Genomic DNA, 14,914 nt, shown 5'->3' with positions numbered 1-14,914 from the left:
CTACCTCAACGACGACCAGGAGGTCAGGGTCGAGGGGACGTCCTCGACCGCGCCCGTAGAGGAGAGCCTCATCCTCGACCGCGCCCAGCACCGGCGAGCTCGACGGAGGAGCCGCGTCGAGGAAGGCACGGTGGGAAAGGAGCTCGGAGGAGCCGCTTCGAGATGCGGCGGCTGCTTGGTGGTGCCTGGAGCGACGCGAACCGGCGCGCCGCACGCTGATGCGGACGAGGCCGTCACGGCATAGCTCGAGCGGTGCCCGGTCACAGGGCCGAGATGCAGTGGTTGTTGACGGCGCCGAGCGCGACGTGGACAGGCACATCCCACACTGATGCGAGTGCGCCGCCATGGACCACGACCCTCCCATCCATCTTTAGGGTAACACTCCCTCCCTCCCTGTGTGCATCGTCTGATGGATCTCTGTTGTTGCTACTGCAATCCTCATGTGGTTTTACTAATTTCTATAGGATGTTGCTAGATTATTGCACTATGTGATTCGTCTGGTGCCTTTGGTTAATTTTGTATAGCACTGAAACTAGTTAGAATCTGATTGTAGGGTAATGAACGAGAGAGCACCAGGTTTCAGATCTGTGAACTTTTTTGTGGTTTCAGACTTGTGATCTTTTCATGGCAATTTGACAAAACAATCCATGGCAATTTTGTATATGCATTATCATTGCAAGTTTTATCTCTGTCCTTGTTCGTAAACAATGGCATTTTGCCACATATGGCTTTTTCATGTGAGTTTCCATGGCACATTCTTTATCTAAAAACATTGCAAACTTGCCATGGCAACTTATCCATGTTCGAAAACATCGCAAATTTATAGATATTCCAAAAACATGGCAACTTAGCATGTTCAACAATACGGCAAACTTCCCATAGCAACTTTTGCCATGTTTGAAAATGTGTCAAAGTTGTAGATGTTGAAAAAACATTTCAACATACTATGTTCAACGACATGGTAAACTTGCCATGGCAACTTTTGCCATGTTCTAAAACATGTCAAAGTTGTAGATGTTCAAAAAACATGGCAACTTAGTATGTTCAACAACACGACAAACTTTTGCCATGGCAACTTTTGCCATGTTCGAAAACATGTCAAAGTTGTAGATGTTGGCAAGTTTGCCGTGTTCGAAAACATGCCAAAGTTTGTAGATGTTCGAAAACATGGCAAAGTTGTAGATGTTAAAAAACCATGGCAACTTAATATGTTCAACAACACGCCAAACTTGCCATGGCAACTTTGCCATGTTCGAAAACATCACATGTTTATAGATATTAAAAAAATATGGCAACATACAATGTTCAACGACATGGTAAACTTGCCATGGCAACTTTTGCCATGTTCGAAAACATGTCAAAGTTGTAGATGTTCAAAAAACATGGCAACTTAGTATGTTCAACAACACGGCAAATTTTTGCCATGGCAACTTTTGCCATGTTTGAAAACATGTCAAAGTTGTAGATGTTCAAAAAACATTTCAACTTAATATGTTCAAGAAACATGGCAAACTAGCCATGGCAACTTTTGCCATGTTCGAAAACATGTCAAATTTGTAGATGTTGGCAAGTTTGCCGTGTTCGAAACATGGCAAAGTTTGTAGATGTTCGAAAACATGGCAAAGTTGTTGATCTTAAAAAAACATGGCAACTTAATATGTTCAACAACACGGCAAACTTGCCATGGCAACTTTTGCCATGTTCGAAAACATCACATGTTTATAGATATTAAAAAACATGGTAAACTTGCCATGGCAACTTTTGCCATGTTTGAAAATGTGTCAAAGTTGTAGATGTTCAAAAAACATGGAAACTTAGTATGTTCAACAACACGGCAACGTTGTAGATGTTCAAAAACATGGCAACTTATTATGTTCAAAAACATTCAAATCTTGCCATGTCAAACTTAACGGGCACGACAATTTTTGTTCACGGGGCACGGCAAAAATATTTTAATTTCACAAACCAAAAGTGGGTTTTTTCTACATTTTCTTTGGAATGGGAACTTTTTACTTTTTTTGACATGTCATTTTTTACTAATTTCTTTGACATGGCAATTTTATTATATAGGGCATGGCAATTTTAATTTTTATACGATGGAAATTTTTTACATTTTTCTAGAACATGAATTTTTTAAATATATAGCATGGCAAATATACTTATGTAGCCATGGCAATTTTTACTTTATTCCCATGGCAAAATTACTCTATTTTTGTCATGGCAAATTTTAATCCATTTTTGCCATGGCAAAATTTACTACAGTTTTTTCCATGGCAGATTTTACTCTATTTTTGCCATCAAAAATACCATGGCATTTTTAACTTATGAATTTGCCATGGCAATATAATGTTTGTTTGTATGATGGGAGTTTCCATGTCTTGTTTTCTTCTGGGTCATAAAAAAAATCTTTTTCACCAATAGCATTTTTCTGCTTTTTATAGGGGCTGGTATTTTATTTTTCATATCATAGCGAAACTGGGCTTTTTTGGGGTTAGTGGGCTCTTTTTTGGTTTGACAGGGAAACGGCCTGTATGGCGATCTGGAGGCTGTTCGAGGGCTGGGGAGATCGTACGGAACGAAAATCATTCCATCGTTGCCCCTCCAGACCGGACGTGCGGGCAGCCTTCTCCCCTGTCACACCTGAAAAATCATTCGATCGTTTCCCCTCCAGACCAGACGTGCGTGTAGATCGCGACCCTTTCTTTTTTGGAAAAAGTCCTAAGCAAACCTTGAAATTGTAGGCAAAAGCTAAATCAAACCTCAAATTCTTAATCCCTGAAATCAGCACACCGAACTCTATAATCCCGGTCTATTTTAAACCTTGGGAGGACTCGGCCGGTATTTGCTGAATTGGGCCGGCCCAGTAGCGCAGTCGCTCATGCGCGTGCACTAGTCTATTTTTCTTTTATGTTTTCTTTTTCGTTTTTTCATTTTTACAATTGCCTAATTTTTCTCGGTACCCAATGTACATTTTAAACGCAGGCATTAAATATTTTTTGATAAATTTTTGATATTTTCAAATACGTTATGGACATTTTGAAATTAAATGTTTTCAAAAAAAATTGAATACATGGTAATATTTTTCGAAATACATGTTTTACATTTTCTTAATGACAATACACATTTTACAAAACTACACAAACACTCTTTTACATGGTTCAACATGTTTAAATTCGCAAACACTTTTTTCTATACATCTCACGTATATTCTGTTGAGGTTATGACACATTTTTGTACAACACGCAAACATTTTCGATACATTGTACATACTTTTTTTGAAAATGCCACAAACACATTTTCTGAAACTCGCGAACATTCTTGAAATGTTACATTTTTTAGAATGTACGAAACCTTTTTTTTGAATCACACAAATATTATTATACATTGTATAAACATTGTTTGAATTGGCCCATACAATTTTTTAGAATTTGTGGTATTTTCTAGATGTCACAAACTCAGAAAATGTTTATGTATCAAAAAGTGTTCGCACTTTAAAATTTTGTTCAGGTTTCAGAAAAAAATTATGGTTCAAAAAGTGTTTGCACTTTAAATTTTCATTCAGGTTTCAAAAAATGTTGATGTTTCAAAAGGTGTTGGCTTTTTCAAAGTTGTTGGTTTTTAAAATTATTCGAAAATTTTAAAAAGTTCTCGCACTTCATGAAATGTTCGAAGATTTCAAAAAAAACTAAACATTTTTTAAAAACATTATTTACGAAATAGTTTATGAAATTGTAAAAAATATTTTAAAAATGTGACATAATTTGAAAATTTGAAAACAATCATAGCATCTGAAAAACTGTTGGTATTATGAACATTTTTGGCAAATGTGTTTTTCTTTTTGAAATCACAAACAGTTTTTTAAAATGCGAATAGAATTTTAAAATGCCAAACATTTTTTTAGAAACACAAAATGAATTTAATTTTCGCCGAAAATAGAAAACAGGAACATTTTTTGACTCGCGAACAATTTTAAACATGCGCGAACATTTTTGAAACTTCACGAATTCTTGTTGTGTTGTAGTGGGCTGGCCCAAATTCTTATCCGTGAGAGTAGCTAGTTATCCCGGCCGGGATTGTACTATTCCCTGTTTGCCAAACAGTTCTAGGGTCCAAAATAGACCGGGATTGCAAGTTCAGAGTGTCAATTTTCGGGATTCAAAGTTTGGGGTTTGATTTAGCTTTCGTCTATAACTTTAAGGTTTATTTTGGACTTTTTCCTTTTTTTTGCATGGACATTCTGACTAGCTGCGGAGTCGGAGTCGGACCAGTTGACGTCGAGACCTACACGAGCTCGATGCCCTCGATGCCCTCCCGCCCAAGCTCTGCTGCCTGCTGGGTATATATGAAGACGCGTCGGCGCTCGCAATCATGCCACTCTGCGTTTCTTTTGCTCCGATCTACCTTGATCTTCCGGCCGGCACCAGCATTATGGCGTCCCCGTACACACCCCGCAGCTGACGGCATGGCGTGGAGCGCGACTGCGTCGAGCACGAAGGGACCGTGTACGCCGTGCAGCGGGGCATGGCGGAGCGCGAGTGCGTGGAGATCGGCGGGAAGGTGTTCGCGCTCGCCGACGAGAAGGAGGTGGCGGTGCACGGCGGCAAGGTGCTGCGCTGTGTGGAGTTCCCGACATCGTCGGCGACGGCGCTGCGGCTGACGGTGACAGGGGGCCGAGGTCGTCGAGCCGGACGGCGCGCTGCGTGTGCTGGGCTGCGGGGGGTGCTACGAGACGGTCGCCGGCACGCGGGAGCACGTGGTGGACGTGCAGGGGGACGAGGAGGCGTTCGTCCTGCTCGTGTCCGTGCGTGCGCGTCCAGAGGCTCAACTGACCAAATCTCAGTTGATTATTGTTGTGCTGTGCTTGTCCTTGTGACAAAAGGTTGCAATTCTTGTTGAAAAAAACATGGATTTCTAACTGGCTATAGCATGCGCACATGCAAAAAACTCGGCAACAATGTGAACCGCATATATAAGATTCACTGTTCCAAGTTGTCCTAAATTGGTATTTTTACACCCAACATGTATGAATATATTCTGTTCAAAACTACATGCTACTCCCTCCGTCCCATAATACAAGAGCGTTTTTGCGACATGCAGCAAAATATAAATATTCTTGAAAGTTTTCAAAAAACAAAATCACAATATTGTAGAGTGGTTAGTTAAGAAATAATGGAAAATACGGGGAGGATGGGATCTACCCGGATGGAGAAAATCTGGTTGGCTTACAATTTTGGTAGCCAACTGCTCCAAGGCCCCTGTACCCCCCGAGCGGGGCGACCGGGGCGGCCCCTCCTTCCCTCGCCGCCTAGAGCTCCGCCGTCCCCTCCCCCTCCCGCCACTGCTACCGGCTGCCGCGGCCGGCCGTTGCCCGCTCGGTGTCGTTCGAGGCCAGCGGTGGCGGGCCCCTTCCTTTACCCGTCGCGGAAGCTTGACTCGGGTGGTCGTGCTCTGGCGGCGGTATGACTCGGTGGTCGGCCTTCCGGTGTTGACCGGGTGGTGGCGAGGCGACGGCGTGGCCCCTTGGCGGCGGTGGTAGCTGGCAACGGGTGTTGGACGATGGCACACTGCAAGCCCATATCTGGGCCCTTTGGGCCCGATCTGGGTCAGGGTGGACCAGTTTGGATTCCGGCGGGTCGCTTCCGTGCGATGGGGGCGGTGGCTACTATGTTGCGTCTGCTGCAGCGCGGCGGCGGGAGCTTAGCGGGCCTGATGTGGGCGCCGCCACCCTTCTTGAAGGGCGTCGGGTGTACCTCTCCCCCACTCCCCTCCATGTACTAGGAGAAATCCTAGCACTCGTCCGGGCAGCAGCAGCATCGTCGTCGCAGTCCTTCTGAAAGGTGTTGCTTGGTACGCGGCAATTCGGTGGCATAGGAGTGTGGTGGAATTCTTCGGAGGGCGCAGCGGTTGCGGGATATTGCAGCTTTCCTTAAGCCGGCGTTGTTAGCATTATTTCTCTTGTTTTCTCTTTTAGACGTGATTGTGTTGTTTGCTCCAGCGATGAACTCACAGCTGTATCGAGTCGGGTGGTTGGTATATTAAAATAGGGGGCAAAGCCTATTTCGAGAAGGGGAAAATCTTTTGCCCTAAACGTGTCGTCCTAAACGCGTTCCAAATAATCGTTCCTACGAGGCACACAGGCCACAAAAGGAAGCATATATAGGCAGGCGTGTCCTTGTCGATCACACGTACGTCCAATCCAAAGCACCAGTTAAACCAACACCGCCGCGCGCAAAAGTACGTAGTAGGAGTAGTACGTTCGAAGCGATCGACTAATCGTAGGTAGGTACGCACATCCATGGCGCCGCCGCGGACGACCGGAGAAGCGCAGGCCTGCGCGTCACGCTCTGTGCTCTGGTTCATGGCCGTGCTCCACCAGGTCCACGCCGCAGTCGTCTACTCGGCCTTCCTCGTCGGCGACCCTCTCTACTTCACCTGCGTCCCCTGGCGGCTGCCGCTGCTGCTCTCCATGTACGCCTACGCCTCAATGGCCCTGTTGATCCTGTCCCACGTGGAGCTGTTCCTGCCGCGCGTGCCGTTTGCGGTGCACCAGGCGCTGCTCCACCGCGGCCTCGTCGCCGTCGGCGGCGGCGTCGTCAACCCCATGGGGAGCTTTGTGCTCGGCCTCCCCACCGGCCACGACGGCGTTGTGGCGGCTTGCACTTGTCTCGTCGCCGTGCTCATCGTTGGGCTCCTCGTGCTGTGGGTGTGGCTTGTTCGCGAGTACAGCGGTGGCGGCCAGCCGTCGGGTAAAACTACAACCAGCACAGCTGCAGGAAACTCTATGCCCAAGACACACCCACGCGTCTGGAAAAAATACCGAAAGCATGTTGTGGCGGAGAACCTCGGCGTCTCGTGTCCGGCCAATGTGGCACCAAGTTCAAACAGGTTGGGGTGAACACCAGGGAAAACTACACCAGCATAGCAATTGCAGGAAAAACCTTGTGTACATCACAAGTTCACAGCGATGGAGAGGCCGGGTTATCTCTTTTCCAAAAATTCTATGTATAAATTGTTGGATTATGTGCCATATTCAAATTACTCAAAAGTATACTAGATGATACACCACAGGGTTGGCGCGAGAATATTATTGCAATATATTTTAATGAGATTTTGTTGTATGAAAGTGAATAACTAATAAATATGACTTATTGTGTTTGATTATTATGTAGTTGTGAAATATTCATTAAATATAAATAGCATAGCTCTTTTACGATGACTAGAAGAACGCCCGTGCGTTGCAACGGGGCCACATTAACTTTAAGAGTTCAATATTACGACATTGGCGACCTTTTTTACCATCAAATCCTCACACACACACTCTCCCTCCCTCTTCCTGACTCTCTCTCCCCCTCTCCCTCTCTCTAACACACACACATATTCATCTTATTGGGGACCATAATCCATCTATTTCACACACACACGCTATCAAACTTGTTTTACGTGATCTCGGTTTATGTAATCAATTTATTACGTGATCTCTGTTGTATGTTCTTTCTCTATTTCAAAATTCCACTCACGCGAGTAAGAAGTATTTCACTGTCTTATGCAAGTAGTTCAGTGCATACATATGCTACTTGTTCGTAATTGCAATCTGAATAGAGTAAAAAAAATCGGTTTGGTGCATGGATGGATTGATGGGAACACACTGTCTAATGAAAAGGATAAGAATCACATTGGCATGCATAGGTGATTTGAAATTTTAAAAATATCGTATCTACATCTGCGCATCATGAGGAACAATTCCAGAGAAAAAAATTGATCCAGTCAAGTGTATCTTTGGATATTTCATTATCCACTTAGGCTATATTAGTATTACTTCCCACGTGGTGCACATCATCCTGATGCATGGGTGTGCCTCGGCCCTTACATTGCAAATGTTATTATTGCAGGAAGAGCACACATTCATAAGCTAACGGTTTCACAATGTGTTCTTGCTGATAGTAATTGAACCAAATGAAACGATGGACAAGCAGATTGATTAAGGAACTCTAGGTAATATTTCATGCCGTAAGCATTGGCTCAAAAAGTCAATTTGTAAGTAACAAAAAAAAGGCCTAGAAGAATAGTTCTACCTAAATAAAGTTTACTGCTGCACATGAGCAGATCCACACAAAGCAGAGGGGGCGTGGAGCAGGCCGGTAACCAGGGGAAGGACCAGAGTAGAAGATTTACACCGCCGTCTCCACTGGATATGGTGTCTCCGCCGCATCTGTGGAGGCGTCGCGGCTCCGCCTTGGATGGTGCTCGTGGCTATGGTGAAGAGGAGGGGTGACGCATGGGCGAAGAGGCAGGCGGTGCTTCTGGCCAAAAAAGTGAGTCGTTCGAGCTGCGGGAGGAAGGAGGGGATCGCCGGGAGGCGGCGAGATCGGTGGGCGGCGGCAGCGGCGTCCAGGTAGGGAAGTCGAGGTAGGACGCTGTGTTTTTTAAGGGAATTGCTTGTGAAAATAACGTGCGACGACGACTTAGCGAGTGGATCCCCTTAAAAAAGATATAGCGAGCAGATTCTCTTAAAATTGGTAGGAATGTATACGATTGATGACGTTGATAAACAATGGTGAATGTTGGCCTAATTTACTATCATCATGCATGGAAACGAATCATCAAGAAAAAGAATACTTCCTATTATTACACTCATAGGAAGCTTCCTAATCTCTGCTACCAAACAGTTTCTGCCCAAACAAGGAAGGAAAGTTATGGACGTGATTCGGAAGGAAACAAATGTTATGAAGATTAATTAATTTAGATTTGATCTTTAGAGATTGATTGTGATTGATTCTTTTACGTAAAAATATTACTAAATAATTTGCGTCAGTATGGAAAGTTCTGATCCGTTCAGTTTTTTTCGTTGTGTGAGAGGGTGAAGTGAAAATAAACCGATGAAGTGGGGGAGGCGACGAAAAAATCTACGACGGTTAACCTACGAAAAAACCCCGGACGAAAGTGGTGGGACGAAAATTGACCGGCGGAGACTACCAACTGCTCCATTAGGAGTAGAGATTGGGGAGTTATGAATTGTAATTTCGTGTAACTCCCCCACCGATTTTTTTTCCACCGTTGATTTTAACCTGTTAATTAAAAAAATTTAAGTTTAGTCAATAAGGGTATTATGGTCATGTGTTTTTTTAGTACTCCGCTGATCAAACCCGCGCATCTGGCTAACCCTCGCGAGAGGGGGAGCCGGCGCGAGGACCTGGAAGACGGCGGCGCGAGGACCTGCAGGCGAAGACGCCGACGCTAGGTCCAAGAGGCGAAGCCCAGGCTGGTCTTGGTCGCAGTGGCCGCTCGCCCACGTACGTCCCCGCCGCCGCCGCCGTGAGGTTCTGGAGGGGACGACGCCGGCGCGTGGTCTTGGAGGTCCCGGCTGCGCTTGGTCGTCATGATGGACGAACAGAGGTATATCTTCCCCTGCCCTCATCTCTTCCTTCCGTCCTTCCCTCCTCACACCTTGTGCTGGCAGTGGAGGTGTGGAGCAACTGCACATTGCAGCACCTTGAACTAAAATTCAGTTAGCAGCTAGGATTCAGATTGCTAGTGGATATGCCAGCAGTGCGTTCGCTACATTGCGCAACTTCCGCAATCACGAATCACATGATTAGCGACTGCCCGCGTCCAGCACTTGAGTTGTCCTCGATGCCTGCAATGACGCTGCTGCTGCTGCCTGTAGCACGTTGCTGCTGCTGCTACGTATTTGACATGTAGGCATCATCAACACAAAACTCTCAAAGGAAGAGGGATATGATATGATTTTTTTTCAGCAGAGAACATCATTTGGTTTGTCACACAAACCCACAAGTAGAAATTGCAGCCTTAAAGTTTCCAGAATCAACTGTTAACTGTGTATGCTTATGGTCATACTCCTGTATCAGACACATACACAAGTTCAGGCCATATATGTATAAAGTTCTGTTAACTGTCTAGCCTTTATTCAGTAATGAAATCTTGAATTTTGGATTACTTGTATCAGCATGTTCAAACAACTGAAATCTTGCTGCAGCATACACATACAAGTTCAGGTCATACATGTAAACTATGGCTTGGAACAACTTAACTAGTGCTAATAACAGTTTCATACTTCAGTTGCATGTGTTTGTTTTGAAGTTCAGAACAGACACAGATTCAGAGTTCACAAATGTCTTACAACTTGTACCATTCCCAGTGGCAGTTGCTGCTTATAAACTACAGAGAACACTGATAATAAATCCCACTAAGCATATCAAAATTCAGATATTTGATAAACTACAGAGATTCTGCAATTTCTGAAGAGTTGTTAAATATTACTTGTTATGATAACGTTCTCAGACTATTCATAATCCTCGATTGTTATTAGAGTTCGTGTATTCCCTACGACAGCAAAAACGGCGTCAACTAAGGCAGCCACCGATTTGAACAGTGAGCATCAGGTACTCTATTTCAGCAGTCTATTTTATCAGATGTAGTTTAAACTCGTTGTGTTTAGTCTAGCAGATCCTTTTTCCGTGGAGTCTACCAGATTTAGTATTGACCTTTTGTTCTATCTTTAAAATTTATTGATTGTCCCATGTAAACTTGATTTTGTGGCTGCAGGTTTATTGTCTGTCTTGGGTGGTCATTGTAGCAGTAGTGTTTGTACTGGACAACCTTCAGCCACCGTTGTTTACTTCCAACTCGCCGGCCAGCCACCAAGGTCTACCTCCTGTCTCGTTGGATCGCCGGACAGCCGCTGTCGTCTACCTCGCGCCTTGCCATGACAGCACGGGCATCAAACTCTTTCTCACCGGGCAGCCACCGCCGTCTACCTCTGCCTCATAGTTAATTGTGTGCTAGCAATTCCTCCGGAGAACTTGTTAGGTTATTCTAACTCTATCATGTATCCATGATCTTGTTTTCTGAATATGTAATCTTTTTAGTGATTTTCATTTTCATTTTATTTTTCATGGCGCTTCCATGATTTATTTCATTTTCTGGTATATATTTTTGGAGATTTTAATTTGCTTTTCCCTAATGGCCACGGTGTGAGAGCAGACTACTAGCGGGTTGCACGTTGCACTGAAGAAGTTTATGCCAAAAAGAACTAAAACTAGACACATTAAAATTCAGGAGCATTTTCGGTCAAAAATTGTTGAAAAAAATAAGTTCCCATAAAAGTTCTCAAAAATGCACACTACTAGCGTTTTTTTATTCAATCTGGGAAAGTTTTTAGAAGTTTTAGCGAATAAAAAAAGACAGAAGCAAAATTCAAATTCAGGACCATTTTGGCTCAAAATTTGCCCAGAAAACAAGATTTCTGAATTGAAGAAGTTTTCTCAAACATGAAAAAAACTAAAAGCAAAATTCAAATAAAGGAGCAATCTTTGGCTCAAATGCAGAAAAAAATCGGAAAAATAAAAGTTCCAAAAATAATTCCACGAGTACCAATTTAGGAGATGTTAGTTAAACTTCACTATAGATCTTAGCATTGTAACAACATGTTCCATGCAAAAAATAACCAATAATGTTGATCAGGTTCAGGTGCACGTTAGCTCCATGCTGGTTGTGAGTCTGGATGGGTCGTAGCAGTACTTGTGGACCAAGATGACTCATAGTGGTAGTTAGGGTTGGAATGGCTTGTGGTGGTAGTTGTATGGGGGGACTATCTGTCAAGGTAGTTGAGGATCCGGATGACCCGTTGTGGTATTTGTGGATCCACATGCCCTAAAGTGGTAGTTGTCGGTCCGTATGCCCCAAGTGATAGTTCTATGTTGGTAGTATATGTAAGGATAGTTGAGAGTCTGCATGACCCATAGTAGTAGTACTGGTTCTGACGCCCCATGGTGCTAGTTGTGGATCCAGATTACCCATATTAGTAGTCGTGGATTTGGACGACCCATAATGCTAGTAGTAGGATTGGATGACTCATGGTGCTAATTGTGGGCCAGTATGGCCCATTTGTGCTAGTCATGGTCTGGATGACCTTTAGCGATTGTTGTTAGTCCAGATGACCCATGGTGCTAGCCGTGGTTCGGACGACTCATAGTGGTAGTTGTGTGTCACGACTATCTGTAGTTTAGTAGAAGAAACACACGCCCCGCAGTGATAGTTGTGTATCAGGACGGTCATTAATGGTACGTAGTTGCTGGTTCAGATTACCACACACGACCTGTAGTGATAGTTGTGTATCAAGACGATCTTTAATGGTAGTTGCTGGTTTAGATTACCCATACGGGTAGTTTTGGGTTCAAATGAACCATGGTGCTAGTAGTAGCATTACACGACCCATATGATAATTATGAGATTGGACGATCAGACAAACCTAGTGCTAGTTATGGGACCGGACAATCAATCATGATGCTTATAGATCAAGATCACCAATAGTGCTAAGTTTTGGGTTCGAGTGACCCATAGTGCTAGTTGTGGGTTTGGACCACCCATGATATTATTAGCGTGATCGGACACTATCGATCTTATTCGTTCGGGCACACTACTTTTGATATTAATTGTCCAAAACCACAAGTATTGGTCTTAGACATCGGGCCCACAAGTATTGGTCTTAGTCATTCGGGTTTACTACTGTCGGTCCTGCTCGTTCGGGCTCACTACTTCAATCTTAGTCGTTCGAGACGAGAAGTATCGATCTTAGTCGTTCAGGTCCACAAGTATCGATCTTAATCGTCCGGGCTCACAAGTACCAATCTTAGTCGTTTTCATCCACAAGCATCGATCTTAGTTGTCCGGACCCACAAGTATCTATCTTACTCGTTCGTGTTGTTACTATCGATATTAGTCGTCCCAACCCATAATTATCGGTCGTACCTGTTTGGGCTCACTAGTATTGCTCTTAGTTGTTCAGACCACAAATACTAATGTTTGTTGTTGGCGTCCAAGTACCATTCTTACTCACATGGGTCCACAAATACCGATCTTAGTCATCCAGACCCACTACTATCGATCTTAGTCGTAATGACCACAAGTGCCTATCTCACTTGTATATTGATCTCAAGTGCCCTCACCGAAAGAATTATATTTTCTGATTTTGTGAAAATAGTTCACGTGTTTAACCAAAATACCTTTTCCCCCTTCACTTTTTTTGAGGAACCTTTTCCCCCTTCACTAAAAATAACAATCCCACTACTTTTCCAAATTTTCGGCCCTTGGCCGCCTATGGCCCCCCACTAGTCAATCGCGGAAAAAAAAATCCAGCCCCCACGATCTTATCCCGCATCCAGCAACTGCTCCACCCCTGTATTCTCTTTCAGTTTCTCTTTCTCCCATCCCCAGATCAGAGCTCCTCCGATCCACCCGCCCCCTTCTCATCGGCGGGATCCCCGCTGCTGCCTCACGCACGACCCTCTCCTCCGCGGCCCAGTCCGCTCGAACACCGCCGCCCTCCTCACTGGCGGGATCCGAGCCGCCAGCCTCACCCGCGGGATCGGAGCCGCCGGCCACCGCCCACCTCGCCTGAAGGATAGGATGCCACTACTCTTCTACACCGTCCACCGGTGGTCCATCACCTGCTTCACCTGACTGAAAAATCCTTGCGGTGTTTCGAAGAAGCTGTGGTGGAAATTCCGGAACCGCTGCGCCGACGGTGGTGTGATGCCGGCGATGGGTCCGCTGGCAATTCAGTATGCCAGGATGTCGCTGCCAACTCGAGGTGTGTTCATAGGATGATTCATATCATGCTTGAAAATGCGCAATTCTGCCTGCTAAATCTGGATAACCATGAGCTGATTATTCCAAATGAATGCTAATTTTGACCCTGCTGGCCTCACGATTGGTTCCAAATTTATTTGTGAGGTTGTATGCCAGGGGTATTAGATCATAGAATTTGCTATTTCTATGATTTGTATCCTGCCTCTCCACTGTACCATGTAGGTAACTTGTGTTATTTTACTCCTTGGTTTTACAGCAAAAAATAGAATATATATCAATCTTGTAAAGGATGTTTGGGATGTTTTCAGGGAAATGATTTGGTGAAATATTGATTGCGAGGGTTTGGAACCAAGTAACTAAAAAACAATTGGAGCAAAGGTCAGGTTCTTACCCCCCAATATCCGTTATGTTACCGTGTACTCCCTCCATTCCTAAATATAAGTCTTTTTAGAGATATAGACCTAAATTATGTGGTTCTCTATATGTATGATCTTGTTCCTTGTGTTCTTCTGTCATTTGACAATGAGCAAATATTAATCTACAGAGGCAGTGAATGGAACTCTAGATACTCAGCTTTTGACTCTCACTCGAAAAGTTCAAAATAATAATCTGGCAGTGTCATCTGCTTTGAGTAGCTCAGGTATCATCTTTAATGTTCAGAATGATCCATACACAAGGCAGCAGTACGAAACAGATATGCTTACATCAATACCACTGTGCAATTTTTGATTTAAAAAACTGTTCAATTTCAGGATGGGTGGTTAGAAGAGATCGAAGGGAAGGCGCAAGAACATGATAAGATGCATGTTGCACAACAAGAGATGATAAAGGAGCTGATAAGATTATCAGTTTTTATTGGTGGCTGTTAGAAGCTGTAGACAAGATGATGCATTTTTATTAGATTCAAGTGAGATTATTCAGATTAGCATAAAAAGTGCAGAGGATCGTGCAAAGCTTTGTTATCATTTGATTATTTCACTATATATTTTGTTCAGTTTCGATGTAAGCATCAGGCCTTAACAGGAAATTCAATTTGATGTACTTGGCCATGATCAACGAACACAAATATTACAGAAGAGCACCAAATGAATGAGAACTTGACAACATAGAACGAATCAAGAGAAGTGTACATACAAAAGTGGCTCCTACCTTGAGAGAAGTCGTCACAAATAGATCGCGGACAAAAGTTTGTAGATAGAAGCTCATATTTAGTATCCCTCCGTTCACAAATAGAAGTTAGAAATGTCTTATAAACGGATGGAGCAGACAGAAATATAAGTTCGAAACATCTTATAAACGGATGGAG

At 43.9% G+C, this 14,914-nt stretch overlaps 1 protein-coding gene and 1 long non-coding RNA gene across 3 annotated transcripts; both read left to right on the top strand.

Moving 5' to 3' along the window:
- The first annotated feature begins 9,144 nt into the window (after nt 1-9,144).
- Nucleotides 9,145-10,901, top strand: LOC119338137. Its single transcript, XM_037610435.1, has 3 exons — nt 9,145-9,393; nt 10,328-10,400; nt 10,564-10,901. Exons 1-3 carry the CDS (start codon nt 9,377-9,379, stop codon nt 10,786-10,788), a joined length of 315 nt encoding a protein of 104 aa, XP_037466332.1. The 5' UTR covers nt 9,145-9,376; the 3' UTR covers nt 10,789-10,901.
- Nucleotides 10,902-13,116: 2,215 nt separating this feature from the next.
- On the top strand, nt 13,117-14,712 carry LOC119339804. Of its 2 annotated transcripts, none has more exons than XR_005164204.1 (4): nt 13,117-13,826; nt 13,917-13,986; nt 14,153-14,248; nt 14,361-14,712. It is a non-coding gene; the product is annotated as an uncharacterized LOC119339804 (long non-coding RNA). The 2 variants fall into 2 exon arrangements; XR_005164203.1 differs by having other exon boundaries at nt 13,126-13,609.
- Nucleotides 14,713-14,914: the final 202 nt, after the last annotated feature.

The sequence above is a fragment of the Triticum dicoccoides genome, chromosome 7B (genome assembly GCF_002162155.2).
Source record: "Triticum dicoccoides isolate Atlit2015 ecotype Zavitan chromosome 7B, WEW_v2.0, whole genome shotgun sequence".
NCBI classification, from domain to species: domain Eukaryota; kingdom Viridiplantae; phylum Streptophyta; class Magnoliopsida; order Poales; family Poaceae; genus Triticum; species Triticum dicoccoides.
The sequence above is the reverse complement of the archived record's forward strand: the minus strand, read 5'-3'. Positions and strand labels throughout refer to the sequence as shown.

Coding starts and splice junctions, on each gene's coding strand:
- LOC119338137 (XM_037610435.1), top strand. Junction 10,401..10,563: donor ATTTGAACAGTGAGCATCAG/GTACTCTATTTC, acceptor TTGTGGCTGCAG/GTTTATTGTCTGTCTTGGGT.